The sequence below is a fragment of the Mauremys mutica genome, chromosome 2, assembly GCF_020497125.1.
Source record: "Mauremys mutica isolate MM-2020 ecotype Southern chromosome 2, ASM2049712v1, whole genome shotgun sequence".
Lineage (NCBI taxonomy): Eukaryota > Metazoa > Chordata > Testudines > Geoemydidae > Mauremys > Mauremys mutica.
Window position 1 is genome coordinate 125,475,306 of NC_059073.1, and position 17,687 is coordinate 125,492,992.

Here is a 17,687-nt window from a genome sequence, read left to right on the forward strand (position 1 = left end):
AATACATAAATTATAAAAGGGGTTAAACCCTGAGTTCTTGTTTCTATAATTAAAACATTATAAGCCTGATTCTCCATGTTGTTAAAATAATTTTATGGTATTATTACTTCACTCATTTATAAGAGATTTACAGTGCTGTAAAACTGCTGTACTAGAAAAACTGGTGTATGGACTTGGTTTACACTATAGCCACTTTTACAGAACACATTTCTTTGCTCTTAGGGGTCTTTTCCCGCTTTGACAGTGAAGGGTCCAATCCAGATGTGGAACTGAACTACTGGCATATTGCATCTAGTAAAACTCATTTTTTCACAACTGATGAGCAAGCATATGAGAAACTCTAAAGCACTTTTATTTGCTGTTTACATAGTGCCATAGGAGTGTAGGCATCTGAGATGACTAGTTCTTTGCTGGAGAGCTTATAGTCTAAAATTAGACTAAATAAAGACGTGTGTGTAAGTAAAATGAAGATGGGGCAGTGATGGCGGGGAAGAAAACATGACTGTGTTATTTCATCTATTTTTAGGCCTGGGACATGTTTCAGCACCTCCTTGTGCGCACAGCTTCTTTATATGTAAAGATCCTGTAGATGCAATTTTAGATCTGTATTACATTACAAGATTCCAGTAAAGTATGCACTGAGTTGTTTGTTCACTTCTACATGTAATTTTTGTGTACTACCTTTAGGGTATACAAATGAGAGAATCCCCAAATTCTATTTGCACAGGAAAATGAGTAGATTCCATCATTTGTGTGAACCAATGAGTGCATAAGTGTTATGCATGCAACAAGAGAAGCTGGGTTTAAAACATGGCCTTAAATGCTTCGTAAAGTGAGGAATGACTCTCTCCTAAATTAGCTAATTGACAAGGATTCCACTATTTAGAAGTGAACATTTAATGGGCTTGACCCTGCAGATTGAAAGTTCGGTTCCATTATACAGCTCTGACTAACCACGTTTTGCCTGCTGCCTACAAGCACTAACTGGTGTACATAAAGCATCCAATAAATTGTCATCAGACTGTCCCTTCAGTATAACTTTTATTAAAAGAGGTGCTAAGGTACTGTACTGTATGCAGTACATGATATTTATTACCAAAATTATTAACAAATATACAAAACTTATACATGTAATTTTCTTACATCCATTTATTCTTCTATAATACTGCATTTGTTCAAGTAGGTTATCTACAGTATGTAAACATCCCTTGGATTGACCTCACACAGATTAGGAAAGCCCCTCTAACCCATGTATTATCAAATTTTTTTTATTTGGCTTTCATTGCTAGCATCTAACCATCACAATTGGCACATGGAAGAGACATCTACAGTGCAAAAGAGGCAGATTTTCTGGTTTTGTTCTGAGCAGTTCCACAGTGCCAACATTTTAAAGAGCTGAGAGGAAAATAAATTTACACTAACTTGACAGGAGGTGGATTAGTATTTAACCTCAGTGACTCACGTATCAGCCATTAAACTAGAGCACAAATCCAAAGGTCTTTCCAAGCCCTCTCCTCTGAGCAACATGGAAAAAGTCAGGCTTGTTTTTCAAGGGTTAAAAGGACTCTTAGCGACAAAGGAAGAAGGCTGATTTTTATAATGAACACGCCTCACGACTCCAGTTTCAGTTTTTTGCTTTCTGTTTTGTTAGCAAGCAATGGGGGGGGAATAACCAATTGGGGATCCTCTTTTACTGGCAATTTCCCTGTGAGCTGAAGATTATTATTGGACCCTAAGCATCTTCATATCCAGATGCAAAGAACTCCATAAGCTGCCATATAAAAAAAACAGAGTAATATTATATTCCAGGAATGAAGCTTTCAAACATAGCTATAAAAATCAGGAAATAATTTCCTCTTTTCATTCTCCATTGTTTAAAAATGTAACTTAATTTAACTGAGTAAAGCTGAGCCAGAGAGAGAGAGCTTTGTTTGCACCCTTCTCCCCCACTCTCATTCAAGCACCATACTGCTATTTCAGGAGGTCTCGCCCTATGTCCATACAAGCTTCTGATGAGAACAGATCTAGATTAGGACATTTGTGTCGTGTAGAAAACACTCTGCTCCTCACTCGTTACCACAGAGCCCCGTTGCCCTCTGTGATGCCATACATCTCAGCCAGCTTTTTAAAGCGAGGTCCCCAGTCTGTCAGGTAGTCATAGCTCTGGTCTGAGTCTGTAGTGACAGACTGTAATGAACTGAGTGACTCTGCCACTGAGCCGTTCCCTTCAAACATGTATGTTTGGAGGGAGTCAAAAGGAGGAGCCCAGAGGTCCATGTCAGCTTCATACAGCTTGGCCAGCACATAGTTGTGAACATTGTTGTCCGTTATGCACGTCTGAGACACGTATCGGGAGAGGCTTTCTATTTCAGGCAGCATGTCCTGCCTGCTTTTCACCACTAGATGGGCCTCCCGGGGATTCCACATGGCAGCAATGTCAAAGGCCTCGGTGTCTTCCTCCCCGCCCCCTTCATCATCGTACCTGACGATATTCTCATGGATGTTCTCTTCTTCATCGATGATGTAAGGCTGCTTCCTGTGCCGCCTCATGGATAAGATGAGCAGCACGAGCACTACAAGGGGCAACCAAAACATACGGGCATTAGAAAGAGCAGCTCTCTGGCATCTACTCTCCTTAACCATTGAGAAAAGGAACAAATGTGCATTTCTAACAGAAGGCGTGGCCAAAAGATGCAGTGAAAATGTAAATACCAACCCCCAGTCCAGCCATTGTCCTTGGTATTTACAATCTTTGATGGAATCAGTATGACAGTTTTGTAATGATAATAACTGAAATACCTCATTTAATGATTTATTCTAGATATGAGCCCAAATCAGTGGTCCATAGAAGACAAACACTTCTGAGCTTTGGGCAGCTGGAATGGGGCTAAGAAAACTAATTTTAAATTTTTGGTCTGAATGTGGCTGCTGGATCCTTTTTCCTATAATAGGCCAAACCAAATTCCAGGATTTAAACAATCCAGAACTTTGGAGTGAGGAGAGGGTTTGCTGTAAGCTGGACCCATACCCAAATGTTCTGGTTTGGGCCCATCTAATCTGCTCCCTTTCTCTCATAAATCCCATTGATTTTTTTTTAATGACACTTAACTAAAGTGATAGCATAAACATAGTCTGTTATAACTTATGTTGCTAAGGGCTGTGAGAAAAACACCTGATTGAGCAAGATAAATTACACGGACAAGCACCGGTGTGGTCGGCTCTATATCAACAAGAAAGCTTCTCTCACCAACATAGCTACTGCTGCTCATTGGGGATGGCTTAATTATGTCGACAGGCAAGCTCTTGCCCATCAGCATAGAGTGGCTATAAAAGAGATTTTACAGTGGTATAGACATGGCCTTAGGCTCCTAATTGCCTAAGTCGCTGTTGAAAATAGGACTTCGGTGCTTTCGAAAACGTTAGCCTATGCCTCTGTCCCATTGCTTCTCAGACTGAAGATGAACTTCTAAGGCTGTGGCTACACTTAGCACTTCAAAGCGCTGCCGCGGTAGCGCTGCCGCGGCAGCGCTTTGAAGCGTTAAGTGTAGTCAAAGCGCCAGCGCTGGGAGAGAGCTCTCCCAGCGCTGTCCGTACTCCCCCTCCCTGTGGGGAATAACGGACAGCGCTGGGAGCCGCGCTCCCAGCGCTGGGGCTTTGACCACACTGGTGCTTTGCAGCGCCGCAATTTGCAGCGCTGGAGAGGGTGTGTTTTCACACCCTGCTGCAGCGCTGCAAATTTGTAAGTGTAGCCAAGCCCTGAAATGTTAGGGAATGTGTGGTGATCAAGGGTAGGAGCAATCTGACCCAGATTCCTGTTGATCCCAATATCCGGGGCAGAGTATAGGGGAAATGGGTAGGGAAATAGACCAGATCTGTAGGTAAATGAGAGAAAGAGAGATATTAAGCACCTTAGCTCCCGCTGGCAATCAGATACTAACCTCAGATACCATATCTAAGTAAGTAGATATTTCTGATTAAAACAAAGAATGGGAGCAGAGGTGCTAAATATCTGGAAGATTCAGAGCCAAAATAATGAAATTTACAAGTTTTCATTTTTTTCCTGATTTTTGTGTGTGTGAGAGAAACTTAGACCATTTCATCGTATAATGGCTTGACCTCCCTTGCCCCATTGCCCTTCTTTGTCTCATAAAATCTTGGGGGAAATGCTGAGGTAAATAAAGAAAAAGCTTTATATATATATTATACACACACTTCTATTTTATGCATAGTATAAAATCAGCCGTAGTGAGGCTAACAGTCTGCCAAGTGTCGTGACCAAAATAGGTGAGTTAAGCTCCTCATTAGGAAAGGCAACACAAGTTTTACCTAACAAGACAAAGATGCAGGCTAGGATTGCAATGAGTGCTCCTCTGCTCAGGCTGACAGGGAGTATATAGGCCTCTGCATTGCAAGACATCACCACACCATCGTCATCACAGCTGCACACATGCACGGTCAGAGTGCCAGTACTGCTCAACATGGGGCGCCCGTTATCGGCAATCAGGATGGGGAGATAAAAGATGTTCTGCTCGTGCTGTCGGAAGCCAGATCTCCTGGTTAAAATCCAGGCGGTGTTGTCTAGGGCAGGAAATTAACAAAGATGTATAAGAATTTATGATGCAAACATTTTCAGCTGGAAAGGGAGGTTAAAACCCCTCTCCCAGCATTAGACACACATCTGTGATATCCTCTCCCTGTTTTCTTTGCTTTTCACCAGTTTGTCACTAATCAGCATTTTGCCTCAGCCTCCCATCCTAACGCCAACATGTTTTCAGGCTAAAACACATAGACCTGTAAGGCGTACACCTTATGAGACTCTCTTACCCTTTGTGACACTAAGTGCCTAGAGCAAACTCTCAGCCTTCAGATCTTGCTAAAATATCTTTCAGAAAGCAAGATAGAAATGAACAGTTGAGGGCAACTTCTTGTCCCTGTTTGTTCCTGCTCAGCAGCTTTTCTAGGCCTTGTTGTTTCTTTGTGTTTCCAATGAAAATGCTGTGGAAACCTCTTTGTGTAACCCTTGTGGACATGTAGTGTTCTCTTATTTTTGATGTGTAGCTTTTTCCCCCTACATCTGAAAGACCTCTAAAATCAGCTGGCTCAATCATTCTGGGCTATATAAACTGTCCACTGGGGGCACCAAGTGGATAAAAGACACCAAAAATAAGTCTCATTCAGTGTCTCGTGGGGGGGGAGGATGGCGTGCTTTTTCAGCACTCCCCCCCCCCCAAATAATCAAAATTAAAATATTTTGCAGGAACATGTCCATTTTGACAAAACTTTAGATGGAAAAAGGTAGAAATGTGTGGGTTTTTTTTGACAATATCAAACATTTCATTTCTATTAATTTCATTTAGATTATATATAATTTATATAATATGGTATTTATATATTGCCATATTTTTAATATAATATAAAAGTCAAAACTGAATGAAAACAAAGTTGAAACAAAATATTTCAACACTATTGTAATGAAACATTTTGGTCTCAATTCAAACATTTTTGGAATTATTTCACAGGAAATTGAAATTTTACTTTTTTTTTCTAATTCAGAACAATTCCACCTCCACCCCCTGCCAAAATGTTGGACTTTCCTGCAGAACAGAATTTCCAGTTCTCAACCAACTCTTCTCAAAACATAAAGGCCCCTATCCACACTATAAACTTCACAGAATCAGGACTTCCAAATTACCATGGGTGCAGCTGGCCAGAAGGGTTGGGGTTCAGGCAGCAGTTCTTCATAGTTCTATCCTCAGGAAAACCTGCAGGGATTTCCTGTGGAAGTCAGTGCTGATCTTATCAGCGCTAAATTGGTGAAGAGGAATTCTGTGCTATCACTAGACTTGTCTACACAGAGTGGAGGTTGGGGTAGGGGATTGATATGACATGCATTATTTAACTCACAGGACATGAGCTGAACTAAGGTGCGCACAGGCTGGCAGTGCCTCTTTCGATTCGCATCATTGTGTGCACACAGTGGCAGCTTGGTGAACAATAATCATGTAGCATTCTTTGAGGGTATCCCATAGTCCTTTGCTGCTGAGCAGTGTGCATGCTGGGATTTTTCTGTGAATTGTGGGATGCATATCAGAAGACAGAGAAGTTCAATTAAAAAAAACAACATTTTTTCATTCTCTCTGCCTCATGCTTCCTTTTCTGGGCAGACTAGCATTGTTTTTGAGTTGCTGTCAGCCAGATGGACTCAATAATGCTGGCAACTGCAAGCACACAGAGGTTGCTTGAACTCTATGTCAGCACTCAAAGCTGGATGACTTTGGGTTTGGACTTCACTGACCACATCAGCTTCAGAGGCTAAGGAAGAAGAGGAGGACGGCGAGCAACTGATATGAGAGAAGTAGTTGCTGAAGTAGCTTCACAGCCTGCAGTGCTGTTTCTGGGCTTGGGAAGCCAGCGTGGATTGGTGGGAAAAGATCATTCTGCAGAGCTGGGGCAATCAGCCATGGTGAGAGAATTTCAGGGTGGTGAAGGCAACCTTTTTTTGAGATCCTTCAGAACTGGCCCTGGAGTGGCAGCATACCAACACACGGTGCCCCATACCTGTGGAGATGTAGGTTGCCATTGCCATCTGGAAGCTGGTCACCCCAGAATGCTACTGGAACACAGCCAACCAATTTGGCCTGGGGAGATCAGCTGTGGGGGCCATTGTTTATGTGTGGTGCCATGGATGAGGCACTGTTACACCAGGTAATAAAGCTTGGTAATGTTCATAATATTATTGATGACTTTGCACTCATGGGGTTCCCAAACTGTATTGGAGCAACTGATGGCAGCAATGTACTTATTATTTGGCTCCTCCCATCCCTTCCCCCGCACTCCCGCAGCTCAGAGTTTATACACAGAAAGGGGTATTTCTCCATGGTGCTACAAAGGCTGTTGACCACCGTGGCAGGTTTACAGACATAAATGCAGGGTGGTCTGGAAAAGTCTACAATGATAGGATTTTGGAAACTCAGCTCTGTTTACCTTAATGCAGTGGTCCCCAACATGGTGTCCGTGGGTGCCATGGCGCCCGCGGAGGCATCTTAATGAGCCCGTGTCCTGGCCCCCGGGAGAGCACCCGCCGAAATGCCGCCGAATTTCAGTGGCATTTCGGCGGGGATGCCTCTCGCTGACGCTGCTTGCCGTCGACAAGTGACATCGCCCCCGAGTTTTGGCGGGGACGCCTCTCGATGACATCGCTTGTCGAAATTCGGCCGAAATTTGGCAGCATTTCGGTGGGTGCTCCACCGCCGCAGTGGTCCTTGGGCTGGCGCCCGCCAGCCAAATAAGTTGGGGACCACTGCCTTAATGGATCAAGAACGGTTTGCCTAGAGGATGATTATGGACATTATGGTGTGCAGATTGCTCTGGTTATCCTAGGAGACCTGGCTTGTCCTTTGCTTCCCTAAGTAACAGCCATTCACAGTCGGTTTGGACAGAAGGAAGGAATTGTTTAACTATTGTCTTAATAGTTGCGGAATGACAGTGGGTGTGCATTTTGCAGTTTGAAAGGAAGGTGGCGCTGTTTGTGGACTAGGTTGGAAGCTGGAGGGGAAAAAATAAGTGCCTTAAAATTATTGCTCCATTTGTCAGAGTAAGGGAAAAAGCCTTCCACCCGGGATAAGGCTGTGCCTTGAGCAGCCAGCAAGGCATCCAATACAAAAGAGAAACGGCCAGGGCAATGTTGTCATAGATACCTCTGGATCTTAATTTGAGTCTCAGGCCTGAAAATGTGCAGCTGTTACCCAGTTGAGGGCATGTATGTGGGATGGACTGTGAGCAGTGCAATATTGTTTATGGGTAGTGAAGTGAAGGACAATGTCGTGGCAATCCTCATTTTATTTTGTGTTTGTGCTTGGTTCTTCTGTAAAACACTAAACTATTTACAGTCTATGGATTTGCTATATAAAATGCATTGACGACTCTTTTTATAAATGGTTTTTAATGAGTTTTATTATATAGCAAACAGAAACAGGCCTTATTTAGAACAATAACTAAACAAAAATTCAAAGTGACATCGTGCAGTGGAGGCGGGACTCAAGTCACAGGTGAGCATATGCCTCGCCTCTTCCTCCTCTTGTTCTTAGGCCTGCTGGTGTTGAATGGCAAGGCTCAAAGTTATTAAGGATGGTAGATGGCTCAAAAAATGAGGGCTCCCAACTAAAACTGTTCTTGCTGCCCTGAGCTTGGGTCTGTGAAGGAATGACCGTTTGGGGTACTCTGTTGGGAGTACAGTAGTACACTCTGTTGCTAGTATTCCCAGTACCCTGTATTGCAGGGGCTGCATAACATGGCTAGATCCTGGTTAACAGAAGCTGCAGCAGACCCTTCTGGCTCTCTATAGCCTCCAGAAGTTGCCTTCATATCTCCATGTCTATTTCAACAGCATCTTTTGCCATGGCAATGCTGTCCCTGGCCACTGTGACCCACTTTGTTCACCCCAATGGTCTCTCTAGGAGCTCCGTTTCTTTTTCCTTCTCTTTGCCTAAGTACAGCCTCCATCTCTCCACTATTTTTATTTGTCATTGGGCCTCTGCAATGCTGCTTTTTAAGTCTCTTTCCCCATTAGGTTAGCCAGCAACTCAGCCATTGATAAAGGCCTTGTCCTGGAGGGTCTGGCCACTGCAAGTGCTGCGACTGTGGGAGGAAGGAAAACATATAAGTGGTTATTGTTCATATTCCAGAGAGGCTAAGATAGCTTTTTTTCCCCTTAATATGGACTTGGTGACATTCTTCCCAGGCTTGGGGGAATTCAGAGCTGGTAAGTGGTGTGTAAATGAGAACTATACAGGGATTTTTGTCTGTGTGGTATATGCTGCTTGGGTTTGCCGTTGCCCCCCAAGAGGCTAGGGAAGGGTTGGGAATTTTGCATTTTTGCTTATACAGTGTGGTAGAGGTGAGTAGAGGCCCTGTGGGGGAGAACTGGATAGCAATCCCCTCTACATCACTTTTAGGCTGTCCTGATTCAGTGATGTTACATAGAGATGGTTGACTAAAAGGCAGAGAATGGCCTTCTTGAAAAAAGCAAAGGGCAGACCAGTGAGATATGCTGTGAAGTTATTCACCAAGATGGCTCTTCCTCACAAAATGCTTCAGAAATGGAAGGGGAATGACTGCATAGCCATCCTCCATATCTTCCTTGCAGACATGGTGAAAGTGCAGAGAAAAACAGGGTTCTGCAGTGGTTGTCTGAAGCATTCACTGTTACAGAGCATCTATACTTCCTGGAGGAGCTGTAGTTTTTGTACCTGTACAGGCATGTGATGTCCATGTCTACCTCATGTAAACTGAGAATAGTAACCAAACTTCCTGTAACCACTGCATTGATAAACTGTTGAATTTTGCACAAATGAATGTTTTCATTATTTGAATAAGCTTGGGGAGATGTGTGTGGGGGAGACATGGGGGGTGCAGATGGAGACTGTGCCGGGCTGCTGGCTGCCATTTTGAGCAGGCAAATGGGGTTGCCAGACAGGACAGATGTGGGGAGAGGAAAGAAAAATAGGTGGATGGGTATTTGCCCTCCATGGCATGGGCTTGAAAATGGTCAAGGCTTTAGCACAAGACAGATGCAGGCTGCTTGGCCAGAGCAGCCACCATTTTGAAAACTGTATGGAGGGGCCAAAAGCATAATGTGGGCTGAGATGAGGGGCTGGAGACTTGGAAAGGCTCCTACCTCACATCAAACTAAAGTAGCTGTGGCCATGGGGCACCCAAACTGAAGCTAGCACAGCAGCATAGCACAATAATAATAATAAATTATAAAGATAGATACTTACATGACAAGGTTCCCTTGAGAGGATCTGCCTTCTCAGTCCCAGGCTGGATTTCTGGCTGGGAATTGGGCTTGGTTGCTGCACATCAGGAATTGGGCTCACTTTCTACTTGGCCAACGTCATGATTCTGAGTCCTGAAGAAATCTTAGCATTCTGGGGACAGGTCTTCACTGGCTCCCTCATGCTCATCCTCCAGTGAGTCTTGCAGGTTGTCTTTGGGGTGGGGACAGAGCAGGGTCCATAACCTTCCTGGTTTGGGTGGTAGGGTAACTGATCAAAATTCTGTCTAGCTCTTCAAAAGATGGACAGGTCACATTGCCACTACTGGACCTTTTCCCAGTATCCCTGGTGTGAATGTAAGTCCTCCTGGGCTGTTTGCTCTTTACCCTGCACTGTTTGGTGTGCTGGTTGAGGCCCTGCCTGGCTATGTGCTTAGTAGTGCCCGCAAAAAGAGCTTGATTCTGTCGGGGGTCCACAAGAGCTTCCTGATACTTCTCCCCAGATGGTGATGAGATTCAGGGTCTCAGCACAGCTCCAGGCAGCTGCTCTAGGCATATTGTAGGGCTTCTGGACTAATACTGCTGCAATGCCAATATATTCAAATCCAGGAGAAAATGGACAAAATCTGACCCCGTGCCAGTTTTTAAACAGGGAAAGGGGCATCTGGTCAGCTTGACACCAGAGCAGTGGAAGGCATAGAGGTAAATAGACAAGTCATTAATGGTTGCCTGCAAAGCAGTGTGGGATAGCAGCTGGAGGATTGCAAAGAAGTGCACAACAGCTTTGCATGAACACAAACAATAGATAGAACAAATTCTATCTGAGTCAAATTTCTTTCACTTTGAAAGAAGATTCCAGAGTTAATATGCTATAATGAATTGGAGCATCTGTACTTAAGTATTTTCCCACCAGTTTAACTTGATCTGGTCCAGTTTAAACCTCTCATTTAGACAAGCCCAATGCCTCTTGGAAGGCCCATGAATAAGTAGGAAAGTATGGTAGCAGGGCTCTTAACCAGTCTGTGCTGCTAAGAGTGGGGAGGAACCTGAAGGAGTAGGGCAGACGAGTTGGCCCTATGTACAAATGGCCTAATCATTACTGCAATTTATTTGCAGATATTGGGGCATCCACTTATTTGTAGGGCCACAGCTCCTTTTCTCTTTGATGGGCCAACAAACTCCACTCCTGCAACTTCCCTGGATGGAATGATGCTGTGGGATGTCTGAATTTCAGCTCGTGGTTTCCTATTTAATTTTTGCTACCTCCCTCTGATTGGTACAAAGGAAATAATGAGCTGGCCATCTCTGCTTTTGATTGGTGAAGTACCTGGTGCTGTCAGTGTTTACAGGGTAGGCTGGCATAAAAGACACCGCTAGCTAGGAAAACTTCCATTTAAAAATAAAGGGAGGTGGGGGTGGAGAGGGGAAATTGACATTTTCCTACCTGTAAAATGTGGAATTTGTATAAATGTACTTAGGACAGAGAGTTGCTTTGTTTGCCGTGGAAACAGTGTTATTGTCAGTTTTAAGCTGAACATTTCGTCCCCACCCCCAATTTAACAGCACTGATTATGTGGCAATTTTTATTGATTACCAGCCCATTTGATACACTGCACAGCTTTAAAAAAGGGAAACAGAGAAGAAGGTGTCTGCCATCCTTGGCACCAAAGCAGAATTCTGTTTCTGTGCCCATTAGTAGCTCTGGAGCTGGGGAAGGCTTAGGACAGGGGTAGTTAATTGTTTTTTCAAGGTCCAAATTTCTTGGTCAAGGTATAATCAAGGTCCAGACTACAGAGAAACATTTTTCACACTGCAATAACGATTATAATAAGTAAATATATTTTGCAGTCCAATCAAAAGCCTCTGGCAGTCCAGATTTGGCCCATGGTCTGCCTAGTGACTACCTCTGGCTTAGGAACTGCAAAATGGCAATTGCCTTCTTCTGCAAACCTCTCCAAGCTCTTTCTTGTCTCTAGGCTGCCCATGTGCCCTCTGACATCTCCTCTCCAGCACCTAATATAATGTCCTTTCTGCAGCACATTTAGTAGAGTGGGTGGAGAAGCTGAAGTAATGGCAGGAAATGGCAATTTAAATTTATACTGTGCCAACAGATAGTTCTGTGGCATTTTGGCAAAAAGGTAAATTATGAGGCTGGCTGGCTGCACAGCCACACTATGCATGGGACCTTGCTTAGAGCATACATGGACACAGGAACAGCCTGTTTAAAGTGAACAAGAATAGAAGTCCTGTTCATCCCTAGCTCCTCTTGGTTGGTGCCCCGGATAATAAGAGGGTTCTACTTTATTCATAAAACAAATAACTTTTTGATACAGGGAGTGCGTCTGGCTGAAGCTGTGCAGCATTAGTTACTGACAAACCCTAGGTCTTGTTAATATTTGTTCCTTTTCAAGATGAAAAACAGACTTTTATAGTCAAATGTTGAAGCACATTTTTTTTTAATTTACTGCAAATATGTCTCCCAGATCTCTCTTAACCGTCATGGTGATGTAGTTCCCTTTGGTGTTTCTCAGTGTTGTGCGTCTGCCACCCTTTTGTTTTTGTTAACAGGCAGGGATCCAGTTCATCCCTAAAGAATAGCTGGACTTGTTGCAGTGTAACTGCAATATGTTTGTGCCATATTGTGTAGTCATGTGTCTCATCAAATGCCAATGTGATTTGATACAATACTGCTGGGTGTATAATATGATGGAATGTGACCTGGCATGTCAGAAATTTGAATACACCACTTGCCCAGATTGGATACCTGCTAGATCATAACCCAAAAGAGAAGTTCTATGAAATATGGATGATACAAAAGCACAGGTAGTGTTGACTTCACTACAGCCTCATGCAGCTTCTTTTCATCACAGAAGGATAGACTGTAGTATTTAGCCACAACCCTGAGTACAGACAGATGTAGCTCTGTACCACTTGTGGCAGAGGAACTGTCTCCTCAGTCAGCCTTTGGGCAAACAGAGGGAGCACACATGATACTCCATCCCATAGGATGGAGCCTACGCCATGTCATGCAGGATCGGCTTTGCAGGGGTGTGTGTGTGCAAGAGGGCACACCGTAGTTGTTTTCTCTTGTTCCAGCTGAGATGATTGCTCATGCCTAGTACTTTCAGGGGAGTAATCACTGTACTCCACTAAATTCAGGGAACAAAACAAACCCTGGCATGGGGGCTGGAACAATTTGTATAATGGGGGTGCTAAGAGCCATTTAACCAAACTGTAAACCCTGTATATGATGAAAACAACTTCAAGCCAGGGGGTGCAGCAGCACCTCTAGTTCCAGCATCTAGGTTTGTGGGGCTAGGGAAGGCACTATGTATCTGTACAAGGACCAGGGATAATCTACCTCAGAATTTGTATTGGTTTTCTTAAAGTAATTACCATAGTTAATAACTAATGCAAAATAATTTACCAGAGATTAGGGGAGAGGGCGGAGAAGCAGCAGCCATCTTTGATAACCAACCATGAAGAAGGAACTTTGATTTTCTCAGGATTTTCAGCTTTTTGGTTTTCTCTCTCATGTCTGAGATAGTGGTAACCTCCCATTTAAGGAAAAGGGTCTTTAAGAACCCACAAGCCATAAAATACTGTGCGGAGAGGAGGTGGATGTTTGAGATTGCAGATGAATACCCACACACCAGTATAGAATTAGTGTCTGTACCCATCATGGTTGCTATTCATTTTCATTATCGGAAGCTGGAGGCCAGAGGATTAAGTCAAGAGACGACTGTATCGAAATCTTCCTTGTGAACTGAGGAAATTATCCACTAATTTGTAGCTCCTTCCATCCAAAACACTTAATGCCTTTACCCTCTATATGTTCTCCTGAACTGAGAGGGGGTGTTAGGGGAGCTCTTTAGACTGAAAACTGACTCTTACAGTTTTAATTGGTGCTAGAGTTCTACAGCTTTGATAAAGAATTACTCCTAATCACTGCAGTGGCTAGCAATGTATTCAGCAGCATCGGTAATCTTACTAGTTTGTTCCCTTACTCCAAATTCGGAGGCATTTGTTCTCTAGTAAAGAACAGGACCTGTGATTTGGGAGTTCTGTGTTCTGTTCCCATCATTACCGCAAAGTGACTTTAGATAAGTATCTATCCCCTCTGTGATTCAGTCTCCTAATTTATAAAGTAGTGTGAGATTCCCAGATGAAAGTATCATTATGAAGTTTTATTACTATTTGTTACCACTGAACTGTCAAGGCAGTAGGTTCTTATAGATTGCAGGTAGGACTGGAAGGGACCTCTTCGATTACTGAAATCGTACAATCTTGTTCATAAACTACTCCATGTACATTTCAGATTTGTAAGCAATACTATCCCTGTGTTTGCTAGGATATATGTCTCTGAAAAGCTGGCATTTTAAAGTGGTAAGGAGGCACAGCTATTCAGTCACTGCTGCCATTATACATTTTACCAAGCACAGCCTTGGTCTGAAAGAGTACATCTGATGCTAAGAATTTTCATAAGTTTCTATTTTTAGCACAATGCCTCAAGGACACAATGAGCCTAGTTTGCCAAATATTACAGTGAAGGTTGCTTTCAACTTTATTGGCAAAATATGTCTCCTGCCTCCCACCCCCAAAAGAGAGACAAGGTCACAAAATGTTGCACGGGGAAACCTTTGGGCCTCTCTCCAAATAACTGTTATGAGCAGATATAGCATTGTCCTGCTGTTGTGAAAGGTCACTGGCCTGCTTGCTACTTGCATTCTTTTTAAAAGTACCCATTTGCTAGCCATGGCAGAAACTCCATCTACATTTATGATTGACCTCAGAAACTTTCCTCTGTATTCCTGGAGAGAGATGGACAGATGCATGGTGGAGTAGGAAGCAATGTTGTATTCAGATCATGGCCAATGCTGTTGCAGGTGCCTTTATTTTTATTAATTTAAAAATGTCCCCAGCCTCTCTTGCTGAACTGGGGCACCTTAACGATTACAAAAAATACCCACCCCCACAAGTTCAGTATATCATAAGCTATATTCACATCCATAGCTCACTAAAGTATGGTTACATTAGCTAATCAAGGGCCTGCCCCATCTCCCTTTGAAGTCAGGTGAGGGTCTGACTTTATTACCTCTGTCTGTTAAGAGTGATCCTCTCACTGGTGAATTGGTTGTCCCTTAAATGCCTGACTACAGGTGGGCTGTACTCCATGCTTTTGAAGGCCACCTAAGCCAAGTTAAGCTCTGGTGGACTCTCAAGGAAGTAAATTCTACAGGTTAAGGTGCCGGTGCCTATGCCTTTCCACCACTAGTCCTAGAAAGTTATTTTCCAGAAATTGATAGCCATATTGCCCTAGGTAGTTCTTAACTGCTGTGATGAGAAATGGGTGCTCATGTAGCTATATTAATCTAGCCCTTTCAGATCCGTGGAGATCATAAGACATTCCAAATTGCTCTTGGATAGAAATGGTTAACTTGGACAGAGAATAGACAACTGGGGTTGGATCCTCAACTGGTGTAAAATTGTTTATATCCCACTGACTTTAATGGGGTTTGACCGATTTACATAAATTGATAACCTGAACACAGGATGCCCATCTGTTCCCCAGTTTTACAGGCATTTTGCTGTTTCTCCACTACCCAAAGGGGTTTCTCTTTGTCGTTCACCATTTTCAGAAATAATATTCCAGGTGTTTGGTTAGTGCTGAATCATCCTTTCAGAAATGTATCAGTCTGGATGGGTAAAAGGATGGTGTGTGTGCGTGGGGCAGGTCTGGTCAGCAAGGGGAGTTGGACAGCCAGTGTACACAGGTTGTGCTTACCATTAATTGCATCCACAACACTGCACCCCCATTTATTTGCAGAGGTGAAGCATGAAGCTGATTTTAAATACTGGAGTCTATTGCTGTATATTGTAGCTAGCAGCAGACTTTTCCCTCTCCAGGAGGGAGGAAGATCTCCACTTTGTGAGTCTTCTACATTTGCCCCCAGTGTAACCTCACTTGAGGCACCTGAAATAATCCTTTTGCAGCCCATCAGTTGGCTCAAAGGATCATTGCTGCTATACAGGAGAGACTTCTTCCTACCACAGGCTGAAAGCATGATTTTCCAACCCTGTATCAGCTCCAAAATCAATGCTAGGTCTCCTATATGGCAGTGCAGAGGAGTAGCTCTGTGCCACTGGTCAAGATGTGGTGAGCTGCTTCTGTACTAAATATTTCACTGAGAACCTTTATATAGTTATGGTCACCTCTTAGAACTAGAATAAAGGACACTTTGCGCCTGATCCTGTGTGCAAAGATTGCAAGGTCAGGTTCAGTTCCAAATGTTTTTCACTTTGAATGATCCCATTTGAAGCATCCAGCGAATGTGCTTGATTATTTCCTTGTTCTTGGACAATGGTTTTTCACTGTCTTCCCTTGTTACTCCCTGTTTCCTTTTTGGAGTGTTCTACTCTGGCTTCTCCCTTTCTGCTCTGTGCATCCTAGATGGCTTCTTCCTCTGTGCCATGCATCTCCCCTGTAACTCTTACAGCTTTTTTATGAGCAGTAAGTGAACAAGTGTAAAGAGCTTTGAGAAAAAGAGAGGAGACACTGGAATAATAAGAGCATTCACTTTCTGTGCCTGGAAGAAAACATGTAGGGTGCAAAAAAGGGAAATTATTTTGCTCTCCATTTCTCCTAGTTCCAGTTCTAATCCTACCTTTAAGCCTTGCCTTTTGAACCAAGTCCCACTCTTGAAATCTTAGATGCCTACAGCATGACCACAAGATCCGAATTTGCACAATGCTGACACTTTTCCTCGAAGAAAAGAGCCTATCACTGGGAAATATTTATATAGAAGCAAATGTTGTATAACCTTCAAGTGTATAAAATAATATGTCATTTTATCGCTGCCTTTAAGGAGCAGGTGTCACTTGGCATTATTGGAAATGGCAGTCTCATAGCGCACTGTGAGTCAAAGCCTCTCATGTCCAACTCAGGCTATAGAAATAAGTGTAACTAACTGACTGTGTCCACTCTGATTACCTTGATTGTCCCTTAGAGTGAAGTTGGGGTTGTTAGCTGCCTCAGGAGCCAAGCTGTAGTAGAAGTGCTGACCCTCTTGTGGGTCATCCTGGTCTACTGCACTCACTGTCTGAATCAGCTGTGGGATGCAAGAACAAAACAGAGTGGTAGCAGCCCTGCTCGGGAGACACCGCTTAAAGAATTACACTCTAAAAGTGAAAGCAAATGCAGTGTTTGAACAAGACCATCTTGTGAGGGACAAGTCATGACTTGAGACATTGAAAGCCTTCTAGACTTCATTTTATTTCACTGCAATCATACAAATCCCAGTAAAACTAGGGATGGGCCAACTGGTTCGGTTAAAATAACAGACAAGCCACACCCCCATTCCCAATTTAAATCAAACCTTTTTTGAAGGCTCTGAAATGCTCAGAAGCACATGCATCGTTGTCACAAGAAAGCCCATTGTCAATAGATTTCCAACCTCATTTTCTGCTACCAAGTAGATAACTTTCAGACACTTATCCACACTGAACCCTAGATGAGTATTTTGAACATAATTTTAAATAGTAAGGTTTGTTTCATAGGGAAACATGTCACTTTGCTTAAAAGAAGAGAAAAAAAGGCAGTTCTGCAGTATTATATATATAAATTTTCCATGCCTGATTTCCACATGATGAATTCTCCCTTTCAGGGGTGTGCACAAGGGGGATGGCAAGTGGGGGCATGCCCTCCCCCCAATAATTGGCAGGGGCACAGAACATGCCCCTCCAAAAATGGTCACATTTAAATTCCTGCCTCTGCTCCATTTATTGGTTTCTACGGTCTTTCACACAATAAGCTACACTTGCTGTAAGTTACAGAATATAAACTTCCCTCCCCATTTTATATATTCTGTCACCAAGGATGTGCACTAGAAAAAGCATTTGGATTTCAGAAGAA

At 43.2% G+C, this 17,687-nt stretch overlaps 1 protein-coding gene across 2 annotated transcripts in view; it reads right to left on the reverse strand.

Annotated features, from left to right (window-relative positions):
- Window positions 1-1,058: 1,058 nt before the first annotated feature.
- The window catches only part of CDH20 (cadherin 20), a 52,174-nt gene continuing 35,545 nt past the window's right edge, over window positions 1,059-17,687 (reverse strand). The window contains exons 9-11 of one of the 2 annotated variants that reach the window (XM_045007603.1): window positions 16,767-16,884; window positions 4,327-4,578; window positions 1,059-2,573 (exon numbers count right to left, since the gene is read on the reverse strand). In XM_045007603.1, the coding sequence (XP_044863538.1) occupies window positions 2,074-2,573; window positions 4,327-4,578; window positions 16,767-16,884 (870 nt within the window). In that variant the 3' untranslated portion in view covers window positions 1,059-2,073. Of the gene's footprint in view, window positions 2,574-4,326; window positions 4,579-5,692; window positions 5,907-16,766; window positions 16,885-17,687 lie in introns of those variants that run through there. The other variant, XM_045007604.1, reaches the window with a different exon arrangement.